General features: G+C 36.5%; 1 protein-coding gene across 2 annotated transcripts in view; it reads left to right on the top strand.

Moving 5' to 3' along the window:
- Positions 1-25,782, top strand: part of COL28A1 (collagen, type XXVIII, alpha 1) — a 172,275-nt gene that overhangs the window by 1,972 nt on the left and 144,521 nt on the right. Inside the window, exons 2-9 of one of the 2 annotated variants that reach the window (XM_008569866.1) lie at positions 1,517-1,677; positions 2,563-3,119; positions 9,240-9,260; positions 10,817-10,873; positions 12,688-12,741; positions 14,597-14,638; positions 18,300-18,326; positions 23,077-23,121. In XM_008569866.1, the coding sequence (XP_008568088.1) occupies positions 1,554-1,677; positions 2,563-3,119; positions 9,240-9,260; positions 10,817-10,873; positions 12,688-12,741; positions 14,597-14,638; positions 18,300-18,326; positions 23,077-23,121 (927 nt within the window). In that variant the 5' untranslated portion in view covers positions 1,517-1,553. Of the gene's footprint in view, positions 1-1,516; positions 1,678-2,562; positions 3,120-9,239; positions 9,261-10,816; positions 10,874-12,687; positions 12,742-14,596; positions 14,639-18,299; positions 18,327-23,076; positions 23,122-25,782 lie in introns of those variants that run through there. The other variant, XM_008569867.1, reaches the window with a different exon arrangement.

Here is a 25,782-nt window from a genome sequence, read left to right as displayed (position 1 = left end):
GTTCCTTCCATTTGGGAAATTAACCACAAATTGGGGCTCTCTTCCCACATTTATTCTCCAGCCCAGGAAGTTACAGCAAGAGACATAGGTGGGGTTATTGCTAAGTACAGTTTAACAAGTTTAACAATAGAAGCTGGTAACATGCAATTAAATCGATCCACTAACAAAAGCTTGATCTTAGCAAAACATTCCTTCTCCCTACAGCAACTTCCTAGTATCTTTACATATCAGTCAGTAACTTGTCTGTCTTTAAACCAGCAGTCTTGCTGTGTTACAACTCTTTATCTTACAACAGAGACTATATAGCCAGGGGAAAATTTCCTGGTTTTTGTAAGGTCAATATTTGAAACTGCAAGGCTTTGGAAAAGCAGGCACTGTGAAGTACATTTGCTTTATGCTTACTCTACAATCTCCCATCTCACTCCTCATCGCCTTTGCATATATTTCCACCCTCTATTTAGAACCTGGAAAAATTGTACTCATGACTTCCCAATTCCCATTTCCTGAAGGCAGGTACCAAAGAAGGAAAACATGATTCTTGTTTTCCAGAACTCCTGAAGTCAGTTTAGTTTAAGCAGTCAATCATTTCGAAACCATGCTGATTATTGGTTCAAAATAAGGTTTCTCATTCCCATTCTGTTGTGTATACTGAGCTAGCAACACATCAGTCTTCTCTTGCCAGAGAAGTCTCTGAGTTTAGAAGTCATTTGGTGCGTAGCTGGGCATACTGACTGATGCAGGTGACTGAAGATTTTAATATAGATTAGACTTTTCATTGTTAATCTACCCAGAAAATCAGATTCTGGCTGTTTGGAGGTGCTTCCTGACTTTTCTGTCCTATATTCCGTTGCTTTTAGGAGAATCTATGGTTTTTGCTCTCACGCTCTTTTGATTCACTGGATATATAGCTGCAGTCCAGCTTGGAATCCTGGTGGAGACAAAGTTTCCAAAGCAAGAATAGACAAGAGAAATGGGGTTCTATGGAAGCATAAGAGGAATTTAATTTTTACCTTGTTCTTTGAACTCACTGAAGTTGTGTGTGTAATATTAAGACTGAAATGATGGTGATTGTCTACAATTCTGCAAAATATTGGAATTCTCAGGAATCAGTTATAATGCAAATGAATGAAATGACCATGTAGCAATCTGAATTTACCCCAAAGAATCTTGATCTGGAAATGTCAAAGCAGACCTTATGATTAAAACCACAGTCACCATATAGAGTAAGATTGCAATGTTTTTAAATGGCTCTCCCTACTCTTTGTTCCTGAAGAATACTTGAATGTCGTTCTTTGATTATATAGAAATATTCACACATAAATGTTTGGTCATGGTGCTATGATTTATTTAGATTAGCAACTTTAAAAATCTCAATGTGAATATTTTTCTAGAAATTTGAATGAGGGTCCCTTTCTATGGTCAGATGCCTGTTTTCAACCCTGCTGGTTTAAAATAAAAAAAAAAAAGCAAACAGCATATTTCATCACAGTATTTATAACTGATTTTTCTATTAAAGGTGCTACGAGGCAGATGATTTTTCACCATCTGACATAATGTGGAACAGATGTTTTATCTTGTGTCTCCTGCTTTTGCCAGCTTTTATAAGTCAAACTGTGCATGCACAAAGAAAGAAAGGACAAAAGCCAAATTTACTTGCAAGGAAAAATGACCTCCAAGGTAAAAAAAAAAAAAAAGTTTTCTTTTTGTTTTTAATTACTAGTTTTAACCTGTTAAAACCCTGATATAAACTTTCCTTAGTATAAATTCAGGAAAATTTGATATAAATAGTAAACCACATATATATGTGTACATGTGACATTCTCCTTTAGTATAATTATGATATTATGATAATAACACACCTTACATAACTTAAAGCACATCAGAGTTTTTAGAGCACTTGTGCATTTATTATTTCATTTGACCCTCATAGGAACCTTGTAAAATAGGAAGGACAAAAGTTGCCACCCACAGATTATAGACAAAGAAACTGAGGCTCAGACAGTTTAAGTGGCACATTCAAGGCAAATTAACTAGTAAGATACAGAGCTAGGATTCTCTTAACTTAAAATCTCTGTTTATAAGTTGCTTCTCTCCCCTTTACTATTGCTATGATGTATATAGTCATTTTCTCCCTTGAAAAAAAAAAGCACAAAAACCCCAAAGTGGAGACTCACCAATATGACACACAACCTGAGAATTAGAGTATTAATTACTTCTAGACAACTTTGCCCAGTGTTTGTTGAATTTTAAAAATGTGATACACTCTCCTTTCTTTTCACTTTAAGCAGGTTTTAACATTGAGAAGATGCTTAGAATTCATAATATTTTGTCTACTTGTTTGCTTTTGATTTACATGAGTTTACAAGGGGAAAAGAATTTATAGGCTTGGAAAGTGATTTAGTTTTTTACAGTTTAAGCCTTATCCCCAAGGTGTCTGTCATTCACTTTCCACTCCTCACAAAAACAGAAAATACGCAACATACCACCTCAGGGCTTTCCTTATGCAAAGTTGTTTCATGAGTACGGACAATTATTTCGCCTAACCTATTTGTTCTATTTCAGATTCCATTTGCTTCATAGACGTTGTCTTCATTGTAGACAGCTCTGAAAGTTCTAAAATTGTCCTCTTTGATACACAGAAAGATTTTGTGGACAGCTTGAGCGACAAGATTTTCCAGTTGACCCTGGGTCGCTCCTTGAAATATGACATCAAACTGGCAGCCCTTCAGTTTAGCAGCTCTGTCCAAATTGATCCACCTTTTTCTTCTTGGAAAGACCTGCAGACTTTTAAGCAGAGGGTCAAGTCTATGAATTTAATTGGGCAAGGTACCTTCTCTTATTATGCCATCTCCAATGCCACTAGGCTACTTAAGAGAGAAGGGCGAAAGGATGGTGTGAAGGTCGCTTTGCTGATGACTGATGGCATCGACCATCCAAAGAATCCAGATGTTCAAAGTATTTCTGAAGATGCCAGAACTTCAGGAATATCGTTTATCACCATTGGACTTTCCACTGTAGTCAATGAAGCCAAACTCCGTTTGATATCTGGGGATTCATCCAGTGAACCCATTCTACTGCTGAGTGATCCAACCCTTGTAGATAAAATTCGGGATCGCCTGGTAGGTAACTAATGGGTTGGCTATATTTTTCTCATAATAATATTGGTATCTTGGCTATAAATTCTTTCAGGGTAGATAGTTGGCCCAAAAGATGAAAAAAAAATGCGTGTGTGTGTGTGTGTGTGTGTGTGTATACATATATGTATATATATATATACATATATGTATATATATATGTGTGTATGTATATATATATATATAAAATTCACCTTGGACATGGAATAAACAATCTTTCTGAAGTTTCTCTCCACTTCCTTGATAGTTTACACCAGATAAACTGGGAAAATATCAAACTCATTCCCTGGAATTGCATTCTTTATTGCTAGTCAATGCTGAGGATTTTGCAAGGATTATTTCCTGGTCACACACTTCAGTCTCCTGATTATATATACTAAGATCACAAGCACTGCTGACTTATGCTCAACTTGTGGCCTACTACATTTGTGCTAAGTTGATCTTTTCTCATCCCACATTTACAGAAATATTTTTGACTCTCTGTTTCACCTATTGTCACATTACGCTACCGAAGCAAAGTATATAGACTTCCAATTTTTAAAATTATCTCCTTCTTTCTTAAATGTTAACAAGCCCATCCAATTTAAAACCACCTACAATCTGCAGTCAACTGACAGTGCTTCCCATCAGATCAATGAGTCCCGCTTGTCTTGTCTGATTAGCTGTGTCAGTGCTATTCACTATTGGTTGCTCAGCTGTGTGTGAGAGCCTTTCCTTGCTGCTTTGGAAAACACAAGGCAAAACAATCAAAATTAAATCCCTCTTCACAACATTTCTCAAGGAGAAAACTCCTGGAGATAAATTGGTTGATTTTTTAAGTGTTAAAAATTCATTTTCTCAAAAATACTGTTTTCTTTGATTTCCTGGGAAGAAAACAAGGCAAACATGTCCTTTAGGTACTGAGCATTTCATATGGCTGTTTTCTATAGATTGTGAAGAAAACTCAGGCACTATGTCAGACATTGTTTTGCTCCTTTTGTCCCTTCCTCCAATCCTTTTCTCAATATACCCTTATCTTTTCAACTCTTAGTTGTTTTCAGCATGAGACCTGAGTTTTTCTTATCTAAAACATAATATCATGTATTGAGTTCTCCCTATGTATTAGGCATTGCTCTGAGCTCTTTATGTATTTTATTGTATTCTATGTTTGCCACAATCTTATAATGTAGGTACTATTATTATCCCCATTTTATTTGATAATTTAAGGCCAACAAATCTGCATGCTTAACCCTGTAAAGATATGTTGAGAGGGGAAATAGTGACTTTTTTTTTAAGGGTTTCTCAATCAGAACTGTCCTGAAACAGTTAAACAGCATCCCTCCTCCAAAGTTACTATTGTTTCTAGCCTTTAGTCCTTAGGGATTGCAGGCAGATGAAAGAGTTCTGCCTAAACCATAGAGGGAGATGATGGCCCAGCCCCAAGGTGCTTGGAGTGAGTGCTCATTCCGAGCAGTTCTTTTGCATGAATGGGAAACTTGCAGTGGTGCCTGGTTAACACCTAGTCCTGCCTGTGCCACGGTTTAAGGGGGCCTCACCACTCAACTTAAAACAGAAAGTTTCAGCATGTTCAAGATAGAACTGGGGATGTGATAATGAGTCATCTGTTGCTACTTCATATTCACCCCAAGCATGAGAAGAGCTGACTGTGAAGATGCAGGGCAGGCAGCTCTTTGTTTGGCAAGATGTGTAGGCTCAGTATGTTCATACTCCCTCCAGACATACCCTTGCTGAGAACTCCTGCCCCACTGAGAACAAAGGCTCTTGGCAGGAGACTGGAGGCAGGACTGTTGGTTTCTGGGGAAACCAGAAAATGACCAATGATGCTGCTTTTCCTCAGCATTCTGTGATTTCGGTTTGTTTGTTCAGATGGAAGCTCTGTGAATGAGCCACTTCTTAGAAGGAGTGTTGCTTTCCAAACACTTCCAGGATCCAAAGTGATTATTAGGCTCTTCAGAGAATGATGTATCAAGGCTCAGTGTTTCAAATTGCCACCATCTAGAAGGAGAACTTGACAGTTGATCAGATTACTGGAAAAATTCCTCATCTAACCCATTTCTATTATACTGTTTGTTGAATTTTTAAACTTTTTATTTTACAATAATGTAGTTGACTTCTGAAATAAGTTAGTTAGATATAGTTTAAGTAGTTAAAATATACAGTGCCAAGAGATTTAACAGACAGATGAACCCATGAAACCATCAACACAATTAGGATGCAGAACATTTTTATCACCCCCAAAAGTGTCCTCATAGCTCTTCGTAATACATCCCTCCCTTGCTCCTGAGCTACCAATCTGACTTTCATTACTCTAAGTTAGTGTATGCTTTCTAGAATTTCATATAAATAAACTAAAATAGTGTGTACTGTTTTTTTTTTTTTGTTAGGCTTCTTTTATCCGACATAATAATCTTGAAATTCATCTGGGCTGTTTTTGTATGAGCAGTTTATTCCTTTTTATTGCAGAGTAGACTTGAGTTGAATTTAATGGACATAAGTGTCCAGAATGAATAGGTTTTATAGGAGCCAAGATAAATCAAAGAATCATTGCACATTCCTTGACATTTCTAGCAGGAAGTATCATGTAAGAACCTCATAAAAACATTTCACTTCTGAATTACCCAAAAGAGACCTGATGATTCCAAATCAAAGGGGATATGCAATAGATTTTTATTGTTATTTTATTATGATTTACATAACAGTATTAAAACCTAAGAGACAAATTCAGCCCCATGTCCCAGATATATTAATTGGTCTTTTAGGAGAGTAAGAGAGAGTATGTGAAAATTAAGAAAAAAATTCTTTCCTCTATTACCTTGGATGTTGAATATTTTAAAAGCCTTTATGGGAATAAAGATTATGACACATTGTTCTCTTTTTCTGAAGATTCTACAGAAAAACATAAATTGAAGGTATCCCCTCCCTCACACATCAAGAAGACATCCACTTGATAATTTCTATATAAATTTAGAATCTTATGCTTTATTAATTTATTTATGGTCCATTTTGCATTTTTTCTAAGACTTCCTCTGTTTAGAACCTTATTTCTGTTCTCAGTTTTAGATTTTATGGTGGCTATTTTGCCTCTATATTAAGCTGCAAACATTTTTTTTGTCATTGAGTTTGCTGTTCTTGCCTACCAAGTGCTTTACTCTCATCCCGTTTGCTGTGATGCTAATATTTTGTCCATTCCTCACATTTCCTCTGTCCCCTTCTCACAGCACTAACCTGATTCTTATTCACAGAATTGTGGTTCCATTCTAGCTTTCTGCTTTCACATACATAGCATCATAAAAATCTGAATCTATTAATAAAATTCTGAATGCATCTTCTTTTGCTCTAGTGAGGGCCTTTCCCTATTCATCCTTTTCATGGAAACTCAAGTGTATACCTAGACCATAGTTGAATGTGCCCTTCCCACTGGCTTTGGCCATGGTCTCCCAATTGTTCTCCGCACAGCCTGTTTCTCTAAGTGGAAGCCCCCCCTACCCCAAGGCCCCCCAGCTCTGTGCACGTGGGCCTTTCTGTCCACTCTCTTTAAGTGTCCCAACTCACTGCTTCCCTTGTCCTGTTGCCCACACTAGTCTTTATGACCTTTTTCCTGGTAAACTTTGATACAGAGAACAGCATACCATCGAGGAGTTGGTCTTTTGCGTTCCTCTCTTTGGAATCATCCAGAAAATCCACCTATTCCAAGAAACATTCAGCTAGCCCTCCTTCTTACACAGTTTGCTGTGTGTTGTCCTCTGTCTTTGGGGCTTATGGGCCATATGTGCCCTTAGGGATGGGGCTTCGTTCTTTGTTTGAAACAGTCTTATCTATTGTGTAGTTTTGGGTCCGTTTTTGTTTCCATAGAAATATAAATTCCAGCAAACACAAAATCAGATGAGTTCTAAAATAATTAGCTATTTGTATCGTTATGGGTTTAAGCCTTATGACACATATTTTTAAAGAGCAATATGGCAAAGCAGAAATTGTGTTTTCAAATGAAGAGCCGAAAAATGTAAAATTACACATCAGGTGCATTAAGAGCAGTTCATGAGTTAAAAAACCCCAAAAGATATTGTTTATTGTAAAAAGGTTGTAAAGTGACAAAAGTTTGAATTTTTCTTTATTTCAGTAGATCTCAAATACTACAATTTGGTTTGAATTATTAGTTGTTTTATTGCCTCTCTTGATCTCCTTTTGAATTCCTTTTCCCTCTCTTCGTCCTAGAGGAAACCATGCATCTGATATGTGTTTTAAATATTTTCATAATTCAGCTCCTATTGTATGTATCCATCTACAACTTGTTTTTCATTCAACACTCTTGGAAATGTATCTGTGTTGAAATATGTAAACACAATGCATTCACTTTGCTAAATAGTATTTCATTTATTAATCCATTCCACTATCAATGGATATTTTAGTTATTTCCAGTTTTTCACTACTAAAAACAGTGAATGCTGAAATGTTCAAGTGCAAGAATTTCTCTGGTGTATGTCTGGAAGGGATGGCAGGATGAGAGGTGAAAGCAAGGATTTTCCGGGGCAGCCTAGAGGTGAGACATACACACCTTCGGCTTTGTAGTCCCAGCCAAATGTTCTAAGAGGGGTAACTCTGTTTTACACTGAGACTGTCAGTGTGTCTGAGTTCCAGTTTCTCTACCTGACCTATTAGCTCTTAAAGATATAAGTATCTCATCTGCGTTTAGCCTGGATTTACATCGGCTAGTAATTTAAAATCATTTGGCTGGGGAGGGTGATAGGTGAGACTCTACATTTTGTAGATAACGTCTGTGGCCCGAGTTTTATAGCTTCTGAGACCATGTGGTTAAACTTTCCCTTTTAATATATGGGAAAAATTACCCAGAAGGATTAAACAATATGCCCAAGGCCACATAGCTAGTTGATGGTTGAAACGAGATGAAAACCCAGACTGACACTTAATTCCCAGCTTAATTTTTCCCCATTAAATCATTAGAACCACTTAAAGCATTTTGCTATCTCTTCCTTCTATATTATTAGTTTGTGTGGAAATAAAGTAAAAACAAAACTTAGGGGTGTACTTTACTCCAAAAAGGTACACACTCTGACTTATCTTTAACTTCCTCATTAGAGCCTTCATTTTTAATACCTTGCTACAAATACTTCAGTGCTTTTTCCTTCAGTTTTCTTTTTTTGGTGGATTGAACCTGGGGTCTTGGTGTTATCAACAGCACTTTCTACTGATTGAGCTAACTGGCCAGCCCTCAGTTTTCTATTTTATCATATGTAAATTTCCCCTCTAGATTCAATTATAAGGAACCAGTTTGACACATAACTTCTACCTGAGTACTAATTCTATCTGTAAACACAGGCTAATTTCTTTCTTGAGTTTGGCTTCTGACATATTTCTCACTTCAGCTCAGTTTCCCACCTAGCTGAAGTACAGTAGTGAGGTAGAGGCGTTGGGCAAAAACCAGATTGTGATATTTCTGTAAAATTATGGATTTAAAATGGTTTTTAAAATATTCTGGCTAACTCATTCCTTTGTGAGTGTAAAGTGGCACTGAAGATGGTCAGAAGGCTAAGCCTAAATGTGTGACCCTGCCTGAGTCACACCACCATGGAACCACAGTTCGGTATTGCAAAGTGAGAGGTTGGGCCTGACTGACTTCACAGGCGCATTAGTATTTCATGAAATTATGACTCTAATACTAATGCTTTAATGATGAATAATAAATGCATATATGTATATGAATGAAAAAATAGAAGAAAATACATAGTTATGTATTCTGACTCAGTCTTTGTAAGTAAAAGTGAGAGCTTTCTCATTATGACTGAACTTGTAGCTAAATTATGAAGATTATAGAGATGATAAAGGAAACAAAAGATAAAACATAGGATGCAATAGAGTTTCTAGAAAATATAGAGCAATTTTTAATGTTAGTCATTCTCCTATTATTACATGGTTTGGAGCGCTCCTTGGGTGGTCGACTGGTAGACTTTATTACTTTTACAAGATTAGAAAGGCTGAATTGCTATTCTTCTTGGAAATTGCACATCCCATAGGGAATAATTAAGACTAATAAGAAGCTGGAAGCAGAACCATGAATCGAGTTAATGTTTTATTCTTTTTCCCTCCTAGGATGTTTTATTTGAGAAGAAGGTAAGCACCACATGCTTTGATTACTATAAATCATTCTAAAAGCTTGCATTATCAAATCAGCATTATAATTCACATGAGAAGATTAGGTGTGACTAAATAAAAATGCTTAATTCTTTTTAAAATGAGCCACTCTATTTTGAGGCTGCCATCTTAATTCTTTTATGCGACCATATCCACTGCAGGTTGGAAAATTTTAAAAAGGTAGGAAATATTTAATGTGATTCTAGAGAGTGATTTTAGAAATTAATGATAACCAAACTGCATAGTTGTTCCTTACTTTGATATGGCTTCCTTTACTCTGAGCATGTCTCTGACATTGGCCACTTATAGAGGTCCTCCACTTTGGGGTTGGCTAGGGTTAGGCCCAGTGCTCCTAGCTAAGAGACAGAGCTCAGTCACCTCCTGCTGCCTGCTGATGGTCTTTAAGCTCATTCTTTTTGAGAAGAATCTGCTGATGGCAACCAGACTACATGGCAAAAGAAGATGGCCAATATTGGTTGGAGAGGACTTAGCACAATAGATGACCATGAGCTTGCTGAGGACTGCTGTGCTGAATGTGCATTTCTTAAAGCAAAGAGTTTGGAATATCTGAACTTATTTAACATCAGAACATTTACAATTATTGTTGCGTAAAATAATAGAAGCCAGTTAAACCTTGTAGAATAATGGGTTTCATTGAATTATACATGGCTAGATCCATGGTTATTGTATTCATTAAGAATGAAAGAAACCTTGCCAAAGAAACCTTGGCTTTCTTATCCATTACAATTTTTATTTTATACTTATGAAAAGAGTCCTTTTAGATTTACTTAGATACAGATTTTTAAATTCTGTATCACTTTTCTGCATACATATAAAGGAAATATAAGCAAAATAAATTGGTTATTTCTAAAACTTCACATCAGAGTCTAAATCTTCTGAAACACTTTTTGTCTAAGTTGTTGATGCCCTTGTTTTTCCACACAATACTGGCCTCTGTGCTGTCAAAACATTGGTGATACAGTTTTTCTTAAGAGTGCTCTGGAATTTTCTTCTATTTCATTCTGTTTTGAAGTGCATAAGTAGAAAACGACTACTTCATCATGATTGGACCTGGTCAACAGCTATTATAAGACCCATTCTGATTTGAGATGCTAAAATTAGGAAAAGTGTGCATCTTGGTATTGATAAAACATCGTATAAGCCAAATATTTTCCTTTCCCAAGTAAAGGCGTATATAATATTTGTATATTATTGAGCTTTGATCTGTTATACGGAAAAGAAACAGCAGAAATGCCAAAAGTCCACTGAAAATGGACTTATTTCCCCCCTTTAACTGGCATCTGTATATTATTTATATATTTTTGATGAGATGTCAATTTTATTTAACTATGGCCGAGTTTAATAATTAGCTGGCTCTTAGTTTGCCTAGAGTAATCTAATAGAGAGAGTAAAATCTCCATAAACTTGCAAGGTAAATTTTTTTCAAGGGAGCGTTCCAGTTAGTTTTGTACTGAATAAAATTTGAAATACCGTATTTCGCTGTGTGCTAATATTATGTTTCATTGTTGATTTAGTGTGAACGCAAGATTTGTGAATGTGAGAAAGGGGATCCAGGCGATCCAGGGCCTCCTGTGAGTATATTTCTACTTTAAAGTTAGGGTCAAGTGAGGAAGTTCTAGTAAGGATAGCTCTACTCACACTGGAAAACACTGGGACTATTTTGTACTGTTGAAAAGCAGTTGTTTGGAAATAGCAAAATTGGAAATACTGTTTCTTTTGTTTCTAAAGGGTCAAATTCTGTCCTTAGAAATAAGCCTGGGATTTTAATAACCTGAATTAAGGGCAGACTTGGTTTAAAATAATGAAGTTGTTCTCACAAAAGACATTTTAGTGTCACTCCTTATATGATAACTGGGGCCAGAATTTCTCAATAATGAAGTGATATAGAAGGAGATAATGCAAATCATCAGTGGGTTAGACAATGCTTTATTGCGTCACGTGCAACTCAGAAGCTCTCTGGAAGTTAACTGCTGTTCTTCCATAAGTCCAGCAGTACAGCAGCAACACTGTGTGGCCTCACAGAGAGGAAGCTGGTCAGGATGCTCTGGGAGATTAGGGTGAATTCTGTGAAATGGAATAACTACTTGGCAACCAAAGGTAAATGGTTGGATTTACTACAATGATTCACTATCCAAAGACAATCCAAAAACGAGTGCTTCCTTTCTATCCTGGCCTAATACCTGGTAGGTGCCATGTCTGTATGGCAAGGCATTTGAAATGCCATCAAGGTTACTGGGGTTGCTGAACATTTTTCTAGTACATGTCATCAGAAAGCATCTATGCTGCTCATTCAGTATTACTTATATGTGATTCCAAACCTTATCCTTAGAGTTCACAAGCCAGGTGTAGATGTTTCACAAAATACATGGATAAAATTTTTTAGCTAATGCTTGTATTTGAGGATGGAGAGGGGAATGTACTGTTAATGTATGATACTATGACACATTTACCTTGAGTCTCAGGTCCAAAGCCTCAACTTTTAAAAACCACACTACCAATTAAAGAATGGAGATATTTGTCTTTTTTTTTTAATGCAAAATTAGATACATTATGTGACAATGTGGCAGTCAATAGAAGTTGACTTTGGCTGAAGCAAAGTTTTAACTGTTTTCCTATAAAGTCTTAGTTTATACTTATTACACCAAGAGATTGCCCAGGAAGGGCTGTTCAGTTATGTTTTAAATTGAACAGTAAGAAAGCTTGCAATTGCTGAGGCGATCTGACAATTTCAGTCACTCAGTAGTATCATGTTTAGATAGGGATAAGTCATAGAACTATGTTATTTAACATTTATTGAGTGCCCCAAAACCAGTTCTCAGAAAAGCAAGCTTTTTGATGGCTTGAGAATAGGAAAACAACACTCCTTTCCGGAACAGAATTGGCAAACTTCCTTCTCCTGTCTTTTGAGATTGTCTCCTGGATCAGAACCTCTTTGACCAAAGGCAAGCAAACTGGCTTGGTTCTTTTAAAAGTGACCAAGAGTGGGGAATTGTGGTCAATGACAAAAAGAGGAAAGGGACAATTCCCATCCTCCTACATGTTGCAATCTCTGTTTTAAGTCTTTGTATGAGTTTGATTTTGTTTGCAAAGCTGCTGAGAAGTAATCATTTGGGAGAAAAAGTAGTTGATGGGGGGGGGGAGAGAGAAAGAGAGAGAGAGAGAGAGAGAATTCTCTTTTGAGCAAATCTAGGGAATCTGCCTGCTCAAGACAGTGCAGTTTTCCTGGTGTAGTAAAGAGGAGAAAAGTGTTGAATCTCTGCTTGGCAGGTAAAGGTTTTACAATCTGCCCTCCTATTATGGGATGAAGCTGATCATCAATTTTTATAAGATATGGGAAACTAACAGAATACCTTCTCAAAATAATCCTTTTTCCCTTTGCCTTCAGGGTACACATGGAAACCCAGGTATCAAAGGTGAGCGAGGACAGAAAGGAAACCCGGTAAATGAATAATCAGCTTTCCTTTAAACCAATGTATCTCCCTCAAGATTTATTTAAAGAACAAAATTAAGAAAATAAAGAGCATTGTTGTACATGGCAAAAATCTGATGATTTTTGTGAAGAATACATGTTGTTCACTTCCTACATTATCTATCTCATCTATATGAGCTTGCATTGACAATTTCTGAGTAACATGAACATTTTAGTCAGTATGTTTAGGAAACACAGGAGCATTGAATAAATAGAAACTTCTCCTTAAATAATAGTGACCCAAATTAATTAAGAAAATGTTTCTTGAACTACTAATACATGTTCCACATCAGATTGACATTGGCGTTTGTGTTTTTTATGGATCCTCTTTATGGATAACTGACCTACTATATTAGTAGAAAAAACACCAGATGATCACTTTCAGAACATCTTCAGGCATTTCCTCCATTCTTTTCTTTGTGTACCTATTAAAAAAAATCCTAGATTTTTTCAAAGAAAAAGTGACCTGTTCAGGTCATTTTGGGGATGATGTTGTTCTAAGTTTAAGAACAACTTAAAGAATCACAAGGAGAGAGATTAGCAGATTTAACTATGTGAAAATTTAAGACAAAATTCTGTACAATGAAAAATAATAATTAAAATAAAAAGGAAGTTGTATAAGGAAATTTTTGTGTCAAATACAATGGACATTGGGTTAATTTCTATAGCACACTGAGTTAATTTCTGTAGTACATAGAAATAACAGACGCAAGCAATTTTCAAAAGAGAAAATAAAACCAGTAAGGAAAGAAATAGACAAACATTTAATTTCATTAGGTAATGAAAGAAATTTAAATAGAGACAATAAGGTACCTTTTAATAGTAATTATATACATTTTAGAAACTTTCAAATCTAGAAATTTTTTTGGAAGCAGTTTTCTAGTTCACATACTTTTTTGTGTGTGCGTTCCAAACTTTAAAAAACATTTCTTTTCTTATAGCAATTAGTAATTGTAATTACAAATAGTAATGCAGTAATATTAAAATAACTAGTGATAGCAATGTGGTAGTAAAAATGCTTTTCTCTTCATTGTAAAAGTAAGTTGGCACAAATATTTTGGAAAGTAATCAGGCAATACATAAGAGGCATTCAAATACTCCAAATTTTTATTTAATAACTCTATTTCTGAGAATATTTTTAGGAAGGTAATAAGAATATAATAAGTTATATGCATGAAAGTATTTTTGGCAATTGCCTGCTTGTCAAGAAAAAAGGAACGTATATCATCCTTGGGTGACTTTAACGCACACACATACACACACACACAAATTCTACACTTGCTCATCTAATGTGGGTCTGAATTGATGCCTTCATGCCTTCTTTTTGTTGTATTCAATACCTGTTATAAGTCTATGTTCACATTTCATTTATTTGGTTTGTAATTTTGTACCACATAATATATTTTCCTCAGTCTTGCTGAAATTAAGCAATCACTCTTGAGAGCATTTGGAAAGCATTCCAAAGCCCCTTGGAGGAAAAGCCAGAGTAGCCGCCTCCAAGTGAATACAATGCTATACTTGAGAACAACAGTTGTGGTGTTAACTGGGATGAGGCTTAAACCATGAGAATGTACCTGGATTCTGCACTCTGGCTTCACTATGCATCCTGGCAAATATCTGGTTTTACTCCAAAGGGCAAAGTTCATCAGAGCTGCTATTTTCCTTCCTAGATTGCATGCTGAAAATGTCAATGGCAAAGGCTAAAGATTTTTCCCTAACTGGGTTAACCTATTAATCTGGGAATTCCAAATAGTGCATTTTATCAAGCAATTGGTAAACTTTGCAGGGCTGTGGAATTTTGACTGAGTTTTTTTGTTTGTCACAGGGTGATGCTCAAAAAGGAGAAACTGGAGAAAGAGGTCCAGGGGTATGTACACAATTAGAATGCCTTCCTAAGAAAGTGATCCTAGGACGCTGAGATTCTGTGACTGACCATTTTGATCCCTGTCATGAAAGTGCAAAAATGATTTCTGCCTACCTGTGCTCTTGATGTCTCAGGCTGGCAATCAGAGAGATATGATCTTAGAAGTGGAAATATGGGGAGGAATTACTCTGCTTAACAGGAGTGATAATGGGACCAGAAGTGTTTAATCACATGACATTTTCTGGTGCTTAATATGACATTTGTGAAAGGCTCAAATAAGAAAATATTTTGCTATAATTCTTATTTTTTTTATTGATTAAAAAATAGGCTAGAATTCCAGGAGCGTAAGCATTACATAATCTAAACTATGCTTTTGTCAACCTAATTCTACAGACAAAATAATATTTGTCATTCTAATTGATTTCTCATCCTCCAAATTAGAAGATAGTAGAAATTGCCGAAGAAATAATGACAGTGCATTTATTATTTTGCATTTTTCTGGGCACTGCAGTAAGTGAAGCAAATAGCAGAGACATATACAGTGAAGAAAAAGGAGAGTTCCTCTCTGCTTGTCTCTTTGGATACAAGCCCTGGACTCAGACTCAGAGGTTTTAAAAACTGTTCTCTTAGTGTTTTTAATGAACTTCATGAAAAAATCTACTAGAAAGTTTGATAATGTTAATAGAAATTCTTTCAGAAATTTGTGTTATTTATGCAGGAAATATTTCTTAGGTATCGTCTACATATAAAGCATACTAATATGTGAAAATAAAAGTAAGAAAAAGCACTGTATTGTTAAAATTGTCATTATCTCATAAGAGATAAGATATTCAAAATAGCTGCAATATGAAACAGAATATAAAAATATTGTAAAAATGGCATGAGCAAAGCATGGCAGGCACTCAGAGCAGATTGGGGCTAAAAGGGTAGGTTTTATGGGATGAGCCCTGAAGAAGAGAGAGGATTGGGACAGGCAAGGAGGGAGTGGAAAGGTGGAAAGGGACAGCATTCCAGATAGAGAGAATGTCATGAGCAGCAACCTGAGAGAAGGCAGTGGGTTGGGGGATGGTGACATGGGGTTTCTGAAGAGAACTATTGTCACACAAGGCTTAACCTTGACGGGGAGGGTTGAGGTCATGCTGGCTGCATGGTCTAGGCTTTGCTAGGTCATAGGAAGCCCCTGATATTTTAGATGAGGTACATGACTCAGGAGCTGTGTATTGGGAAGATTAATCCAGCAAGCCTCTACTAAAGACTGATGAGAGAACAGAAGGAAGAAGCACACGGAAGAAGGTTTGTTGCCACAGCTGACAGGAGAGGTAATGGGGACATCAGCTAGATCTGCTCTGGCTACTAGCCATATGTGGCTACAGAGCACTTGAAACATGGCTTGCCAAAATAGAGGTGTGGTGTAGGACTAAAATTCACGCTGAAGTTTGAAGACAGTACAAGCTGGGCCCTCTTTTAGGTGCTGTGGATACAAGAGTGTGCAAGACCAATAGCCCCTATCTCATGAAATATTCTAGTGAACGGAGAAAATAAATAGGCAAACACATAAAAAGACAAGTTCCATCAGGGAGAAGTGTTATGAAAATATAAAATAAGGTAATGAGGGTTTTCTAGGCAGAGGGAGCAGCATGTGCAAAGGCCCTGAGGTGGGAACAAGTGTAGCAGGCTCAAGAAATGGTTAAAAAAAAAAGAAAAGAAAGTCAGAATTTGTTAATGATGCATGAGGGGCCGCAAGGCTGTAGAAGCAGGCAGGAGCTAGATCACATAGGCCCCTACAGGCTGAGGAAAGGAGAGTGGATTTCACACTAAGGGCAGTGGTAAGCTGCTGGAAAATTTTAAACAGCTTGGATTAAAGGAATGCAATCAGTAAGTAAAGAAGAGGGAAAACGAAGATGATGATAAAATTTCGATTCTGTGTGATTTGAAATGTGATGATACCGATCCCAGAGATAGGGAAGTTGAGAACAAATTTGCAGAGACTGATGGGTGCGATTTTGAATATTTTAAATCTAAATAATTTAAAACTAGTAATTAAGATGCCCCCCAGAAAAAGAAAGAAGAAGATGAAAAACAACAACAACAACAACAACAACAACATAGCAACCAAACAGTAAATTGACCAAGGATTTCAGAAAGAAAAACAGGGAAAAAAAAGAACCTACTCTAAAAAAACAATATTACTTTATTTTTGTAAAGCTGTATTGTCTCCTTCCAAATTACAATCTTAACTCTTTTAACATAAAGTAGTGACAGATTTTAAACTATGATTGTGAGTTGTAAGGGGTAGAGGAAACCCCAAGATTTCTGAGATTAGAAGACTAGGCTATTTTAGTGCTATAAACATTCGTTGTTTAAATAGAGAACCCCAACTTAACTGTCTATAATGCAGCCTTTAATTTTAAGCACAACCCTAAAAATTAAACCATTTATGTGAATAAATATCTCCTAAATGGATTAAATTATAGTGTAACAATGTTTTTGAACAATTCTGTTTATCTTCTATTCCTTGGTGACCACTTGTTTGGAGAGAAGCGTTATTTCCTTCATGAAGTTTCCTTTTGTAAACAAGTCATGCAGAGAACAAAATTTTGTAGCCTGAGTCACGTGCAGCTGCAATAATAGCTTGTTTATTCCATTAGTTTCTCTAGCTCGCTTTAAATATGTCACACAATTCTATTTTCATACTTGAAAAATATATTTGTATGAAAAAGGCATAAAAGCCCATTTGAAAAAGACTTGCTGTTGCTTAGAGTTGGTCATTTCCCAGTCATTTTAATATTCAGTATTGTATTCTTAAAGGGCTTATGGGTGGACACAATGGAGAAGGCTGTGCAGGATTCCTAGGAGTGACACCAAAGCCAGCCGAAGTGCCAGCCCCTTATTTAGCGAGAGATAAAAGACAGTAACTTAAAGGTCACAGTCTCATTAGGGCTGATAGAGGAACCATTCATTTCCTTGATGTTATATAATCTAGACCAAATTTGAAAGGAAGACCATAATAGATACAAATATTTACATACATTTTAAAGGCCATTATCTCAGCTCATGTTCAAAGCCAATTTCTTAAAGAGTCTTTGTGAAACATTCTCAGCTGCAATAGTTCATAGTTTAAGAGTCAGTATAACAGTTTAGAAAGGACCATTATAGGTTATCACTGCTACCATGATTTTCAGCGTACATTAGCTTCTTCAGCTTTGGGCCAAAGGGTAAGAAATAGGGTTTAAAAAAATACCTGGAGGGCCGGCCCGTGGCTCACTCGGGAGAGTGTGGTGCTGATAACACCAAGGCTGTGGGTTCGGATCCCATATAGGGATGGCTGGTTAGCTCACTGGGGGAGTGTGGTGCTGACAACACCAAGTCAAGGGTTAAGATCCCCTTACCGGTCATCTTTAAAAACAAAACAAACAAACAAACAAAAAACCTGGAACTGAGAATAGAATGTAATAAAGGGAAACAGAGGTTCTTTCGTCTCTTCAGTTAAATGTACATTCCCCAAGTGAAAAGAGAAGTGAAATAGCTTACATTTATATGGTCTTATTTTCCAAGACTGGATGGATGTGTTTTTGTTATACCTTGCAAGTAAAAAACATCCAATACTTACTCTAATTTTGTGTTATAATATCATATTTTTCTTTTTCTTTTCTTTTGTAATTAGGGAATTCCTGGATACAAGGGTGATAAGGTAAGTTGGTAACAAATAGATAAATCAGAATTTCAGAAAGAAAAGCAGAAATATAAGTGTACTTACATATGTAATAAAAGTTATTTTCCTTTAATTTTATGTCTGGATTCCCTTATTCCTAACAATTCTCTTAACTATGTTAACAAAATAATAATAGAACTTAAAATATGGGTGTGTGCTGTAAGGGGTAGAGGGCACCTTAAGATTCCTGGGCCAGCCCCGTGGCGCACTTGGGAGAGTGCGGCCCTTGGGAGGGCAGCAGCGCTCCTGCCGCGGGTTCGGATCCTATATAGAGATGGCCGGTGCGCTCACTGGCTGAGCGCGGTGTGGGCGACACCAAGCCAAGGGTTGCGATCCCCTTACCAGTCAAAAAAAAAAAAAAAAAAAAAGAAAAGATTCCTGAGATTAGAATCCAGCCTCCCTCATCTCTGCAAACATGAATTCTTTTCATAAAGAACTCCAACTAAACAGCCATGCAGCACTGGTATCCAGACTAAACGTTTCTCTACACAAAAAGATGCAGCAATACTCGTACTGCAAATAGGCTGCTCCCTTGGTGCTTAACTTCCCATGAAAACCTAGACACCAAACCCTCTCCAGGGGAGAGAGGATTTATTCTGGTTAAGCAGTAAAGAACCACTGACTTCATTGAGCCGGGCATCTGGGTAGAGCCTGCAGGGGAAGCCAATTCAGCAAACGAGCAAACAAATGGTTTGGTTGGTAGATAATTTTATGATTATTTGCAAATTACAAACTAGGAAATCAAACTGCTCCAAAAGAAATTAACAAGTTGGGGCTCAGGAACCTGTGAGAGTGCTCAGTGGTTTATTAACAAGTCTTTCCCACAGTCCTCTCTATTATTAGATTTTCTGTCTGAAACCAGAACATGTGCCTATCATTTATTCTATCCTACAGGTGGTACAACCCTCAGGCCTGGGCAAGGGTCTTGCTTTGGGTCTCCTCTGACCTCCCTGCTCCCCACAGAGCCAGCAGTCTGCAGGAGGCCTGTGCCCCTTTCTCTTAGATAATGCTTTGTGTAACCAAGACCCCAGAAGTCCTTGCACAATAGCCTGAGCTTGCTTGGAGAGTATATACAAACCTCCTTCCTATCTTTTCCCCAGGCCTGAGGGGGAACCAAATGGTAGCTGTTTGTGGGGCAGGAGAGGCCATGTAGGGAGCTTTACTGTGCTGCCTGGTAATCTTCACCTGAGTGTTCATGGCTCCTTTTGCTGGCAGGAGCTGGAGGTGGAGGCTAGGCTGTGGGCATGGGGGCTGTGGCCATGGGGTTGTATTGGGCATGGACCTGGACCTCTGAGAATTCCCAAAACCTTTAATTCTCTATTGCTTTTGAAGGTATATTTGTAAGACAAAGGAAGCTAGCGCATTATTAGTTTGATTTATAACTTTCAGCCATTTAGACATGAAGTATGAGGACCTCCACTTGCAATCTTGCCCTGGCCTTGCAGATATTAGGGGTGAACCTACACACAGGCCAATATTTATCCCAATCAAGGGAAATGTTAGGCCCAAAGAGGAAGAATGTAAGAAATCCCATGATTCTGCACTTAGCAGCCACAGAACATGGACAACTCAACGTCACAGAGTGTCTGTTTCTTTACCCACATAGAACTAGATTAATACAAGCCCGTCTAATTTACAGGGTGGTGGGAGAACCAAATGGCTGTGGCTATGTATTGTAAACTATTTGCTGGTCTATAAATGCAAGAAGCTATCATGAAGAGGCAAGGAACAAATATTAATATGGGAAAATTAAAAAATTCTTATGATTGTAAAATTATCCTGTATAAAGTTGAGGAAGATTATGGATGCTCCCCATACCTCCCAATCTTGATTTATACAATGAGCTAGTTATCAATATCAGGAAGCTTTATGTATATGTATTTGAAAATATTCTTTTAAAATTCTGGGAAATTATAGATTCACTGGAAGAGTTCTAACTTGGAAAATACAAGCTGTCAGAGCAAATTGACCTGAACCATCGACATTCAAACCAGAATTTCACCAGCAGCAATGGCATTAGGAATCAGAGGCTGAGAACAGAGCTAATCTGTTCGTAATTTTCTGAGGCACTTGCTCTCTGGAACTATGTAATTGTGGCCATTCCACAGGGATTAATGAACCCATCAAAAAGGAAAACGCCTTTGCAGAGGCAAATAACAAGAGTACAATATTTTCATTGATCAAAATCTGCCCCCAAAACAAATGCTGTTCCTCAGGACCCTATAGCTAACAAATCTGTCTGGACAAATGGAATGTGAATTCTGGGCAAAAGAATTTTGAGTGTATTTATGGTGCTTTTCTGTATTATATTTTGGTGGTTGACTCATCTTATTCCCATCCAACATTATTAAATTAATAATTCTAACTGATTCTTCAAGAGTGATTTTTTTTTTCCATTTGCATTCAGAAATAAATGTTCAACTTGTTCTAAGTGAAGCTCAATTTTTCCTGGGTCCGTTTGACTCACAAAGTGATGGGGAAGGAGAACAGATTGCTTTTGAGCAGAGGCATAGCTGGCTCTACAAACTGCACCTCCCTCTTCCCAACTTCTGATGTCAGTGAGAACCTAGGCAGTACTCTATGCAGAAGTGTCAAATTAGTGGAAAGTAACTAGCAGCCCATGACAGTGTGCCTTGTTTGGCTTTGGGTGATTGGTAAAAACATGGACTTGGGAGTTTAACAGACTCAAGATCGTGGTCATGAGCAAGCTATGTAATCTCTCCGAGCCTCATTTTGCTTATCCATGAGTGAAGATGTATGTGCCTTGCAAGGCTATTGTGAAGATCAGTGATAATGTAAAGGCTCTGGCATACACTTTGCAGCCACGATTGGTGGTTATAATTGTGATTTTCCTCCACAGAGCAATGCTATTCAAAATGTGGTCTGCAAGTTGGCTGTCAGACTATGAACTGCTTGTTGTAGAATAACAAAAGAAAAAGCTTGCAACAGCATGTAAATCCATCGTATTACTGAATTCACTGTTAAGTTCAGCTGACGTTTAGTTTTCATGGCAAGACTTCTTTGATGAAGGAAGCAATGCATTGATTTACATTCTAGAGCAGTTTCCTTATGTCGTTGTGTAGTGGCACTTTGAGTAGCATGCCTGGAGCAGCACAAAGATAATAAAGCAGAAGCAGGAGCTAGTAGTGAGAGCCCTGGACTAGGAGTCGTTGGTTAGCATGTACATTTAAGTAAACCATTTAACCTCTCCAACTGGGTTTCCTTATCTTAAGAACTGATTTGAGGCTCAGAATAAATATGTATGAGAAAGAATTTTGAAAATTCTATAGTGCTTTATGAACAAGATGATATTATGATCATGAAACTTTAATCATTTTTCTAATTGTTAGTTTTTAGTTCTAATTATTAGAAGTCTTAAGTCTGATATAACAGATTAGTATTCAGAGGTCCCAATTCTCATTCTACTTGAGCAAATGACTTAACCATTTTTTTAAAAAAGATTATTTTTATTTTTAAAAATTTTAGTTGAAAAATAAAAATTGTATATGTTTATCATATACAACATGATGCTTTGGTATACGTATACATTGTGAAATGGCTAAATTGAGCTAATTAACATATGCATTACCTCACATACTTACTATTTTTTGATGTGAGAACACTTAAAATTTACTCTCAGCATTTTTGACCATCTCCCCAAACCCTCATCCACTACCCCTGGTAACCACCATTCTATTCTCTGCTTCGATGAGTTCAGCTTTCTTAGATGCCACATTTAAGGGAGATCATGCGGTATTTGTCTTTCTGTGCTTGGCTTATTTCACTTAACATAATGTCCTCCAAGTTCAAGTTCATCCATGTTATCACAAATGCCAGGATTTCCTTCTTAAAGGCTGAATAGTATTTCATGGTATTTACATGCAACATTTTCTTTACTTAACCTTTTTGAATCACAACTTTTTAGTCTGTAAAATTGGCTTAATATCTATCTCAGGCAGGTAATACCAGATTAATTGAGCTAATGTCTGTAAGATCATTAATAGACTTTAAAACATAATTTTAGTATTACTACAAAAAAGCACAGTTTTTTCAGTAATATTCTAGGGAAGATAGGACAGTAGAGCATGATAATGGGAGATGCGTAGCTTGCTTGCCACCACACTGCACTCTCTCTCTCAGCAGACCTTGCTAACTTATCATGGCAACCTTCCCCACCAAGTCATGACATAGTCTCATCTTAGAACCTTTCTCTCACAGTTCTCTAGGCAAACACTACCACAATCAAGGTTGGTATTATGACTGGAGCTTGGTGTTGTTGAAAAAATAGGGACTTTGAGTTAGACTAGACCTGGGTTCAGACCCTAATTCTTCTACTTACTAGCTATATGATCGAGAGAAGTTATCTTGTTGAGTTTCTCAGCTATGAAATAAGAATTGTAAAACTGATCTCATTGGGTCATAATGTGGACTCAATTAAATCACATATGCAAATGACATCTAATATGTGGTAGATGCTCAGTTCCGTTCCTTCTAATTTTCTACATCTCTCAAAAATGTCAAACCTCCTTAGGTGGTATCATTGATTTGATTTTGTCAAGTTAAGGATGACACATGGATAAAAATTTTCAGAACCCCATACCTGTGTAATCCACAATACTGAGGATAAAATTGTGTAGAAAGCAACGGAGTGCTTCTGCTGGGAATCTTAAGAAAATTTTAATTTTGAAAGACTGCAAATGTTTGCTTATTTCATTTATTTATTTTTTAGGGTGAACGCGGGGAATGTGGTAAACCAGGAATAAAAGGTGACAAGGTAAGTAATATGTTTTTAAAATGCTAACAGCTCTGATCCCTTTCATGCTGAGTTTCCTTAAGAGGAAGTTCCTGAGATGAATTATGTTGCTCTCACTGCTAGAGTTGCAGAGTCAATGGCTCAGTTTTCACATCTGTAAAACATGAAGTAGAAAACAGAGACCTAATCTAGTTAATGGAGCCCCCAAGTGCCTTTCTTTGGACCATTGAGACTTTATTTTGTGATAGTCTAACCTTGAGGCCAGGCTTACTGAATATTATGATAAAAAGAATAATTTAATCTGCAAAGTCCATTCAAACTTCAACTGAGTCAGAGGAGAATTGCTTTCTAGCTGTAAACACTGAGAACAGGCACTTTCCAAAGTAGAGTGAAGACTCTATGCAGTAAGGTAATGAATTCATTATAAACAATGTGGCAGAACTAGACATAGATAAGGGTTTGAAATTTTGAAAATGCAGCAAGACACAGACACTGGGCTAGTTGTTTACCTTTAGTTAAAAAATAAATATGGATTATGTACTTAAACTGAGAATAATATTAAGTATGGTATAGAGTTCCTTAAAACAGACCAAAAATAGAGAGTACATCTGAAACATAATGATAAAGGGTCCAAAAAAATACAGTGTAAAAGTAAATAGTTTTCTTTAGAGTTAGGAACTATTAACAACATGCCACCAAGAGACTAAACTTTTTCAATGTCTATATTATAATTATAGGAAGGAGTCGAGGAGAAAAAATGAGGCAGAGGGTTAAGAAAAGAGACTAAGACGATGACACTGGCCCGTGGAACTAAACACTTTAAATAGATTCAGACTTTCTGAAAGCTTTTAAACTACCGTAGAGCTAAAGGTCAGGTGGATCTGCAAAATGTAGGCTTGGTAATTATCCCTGAACAAAGTGTAAAGTGTGATAATGAATAGGTTCTTCCTGGAGGATAATTGAAAATGGGAGATGGACCTGTGCACTTGGAAATACAGAAGAAGGGACACACAGAGAATAGAACAGAAATAAAAGTCAAACAATACCCAGGAAAACTATATGAAATAGAAATGGTTGACAAAGAACTAATATATTTCATTGACTAAGAGGCCAAGGATTATTAAATGCCCCATTTTCTGTGCCTAAATGGAAGAAAGAAGAAAATACTGCCAATTATAAATGTAAGATGCAATTGATTGTAAGACATCCCAATGTCAAAGATGTAAAAATATGAAAAAAAGTGTGTCTTAAAGTCAATGAAATATAGGGTCCTTGACATGAAGAGTTCACACAAGTTTATAAGAAAAATGTATGAACAACATGAAGAGACACAAAGTAGAAAATATAAATGGTGAATAAATGAGAAAATTGTCCAAACATATTAGCAATCAGATAAGTGAAATTGACAGTCAAATATTACTTCACATATCAAATTAACAAACACTGAAGAATATATAATGCTCACTGTGGAGAGTTCCATAAGACGAAGATGCACTTTCTCATACTTAGGTAGTGGGAATGGATAACAAACTTTGTTGAGGAAGTTTCTCTCTCTTTCTTTCCACATACCGCATGAGAGATAATGGAATGCCATAAATGTGCTTATAGTCTCTGCTTTATCATCCTCTCTTAGGAATCTATCTTTAGGAATGAGTCAGAAGTTGGACAAAGACTTATACACAATGATTTTCATTGTAATATTATTTAAAATAGAAATCATCGGAAATACTTTACTATCAAAACTAGGGAAATGAGTAAATGAATTATGGTAGGTCTCTATTCTTGAATATTATTATTTATTTATTTTTTCACAATGTACTAGGTTTTTATTGAATGCACTGCATTTTTATATCAATACAATTTCACAGGAGAAGCAATCTTAGAAGCTAAGTTATGTATGTCATACTAAGATTATTTCCTTTTCCCATTCATTTATAAATTCAAGAAAATCATTCCACCTCAATAATGTAATCAGACACAAAGTTTTTCTGTAAAGGAAAAAAAATGTCCATGAATGTAACTATTAATAAATCAGTTAAGTATAAGTGGCTTATGTGACACTTACTAAAGGGAAAAAAAAGTTTGCTATAATATTTACGACTTCTCAGTGATTCAACTCTTTATCCATTTGACTCTAACCAGACACACAGAAAGGTAATCTGGAACTATAAAATAAGACATTGATTTAAATGCACCAAATCAATCATTTTAAATAGAACTTAAGGGTGACAATATAAATATAAACACCAAAAAGACTGCCACCTGAATGAGTGGCAGAGTTAAATCTCACATTATTCTGTAAGGACAAGTAGTAATTCCACTTGGAGGCTTTATTGGCTGCAAAATGCATTTATTTTGGCAAGTGGAATGTCTCACACTTTGACTTTTTCAACAATATTTATTTTTTTCTTTCTTTTTTTTTTAAAGGTCAAATTTAATTTTTTTTAAAAATTTTATTTTGTCGATATACAATGTGGTTGATTATTGTGGCCCATTACCGAAACCTCCCTCCCTCCTCCCTCTCCCCCCTCCCACTCAACAATGTCCTTTCTGTTCGCTTGTCGTGTCAACTTCAAGGAATTGTAATTGTTGTGTCTTCTTCTCCCACCCGTTTGTGTGTGTGTGTGTGTGTGTGTGTGTGAATTTATTTATTTATTTTTATCTCCCACCAATAAGTGAGAA

This window comes from Galeopterus variegatus, unplaced genomic scaffold (genome assembly GCF_000696425.1).
Source record: "Galeopterus variegatus unplaced genomic scaffold, G_variegatus-3.0.2 Scaffold538, whole genome shotgun sequence".
Lineage (NCBI taxonomy): Eukaryota > Metazoa > Chordata > Mammalia > Dermoptera > Cynocephalidae > Galeopterus > Galeopterus variegatus.
This window is presented reverse-complemented; position numbering and strand designations above follow the sequence as displayed.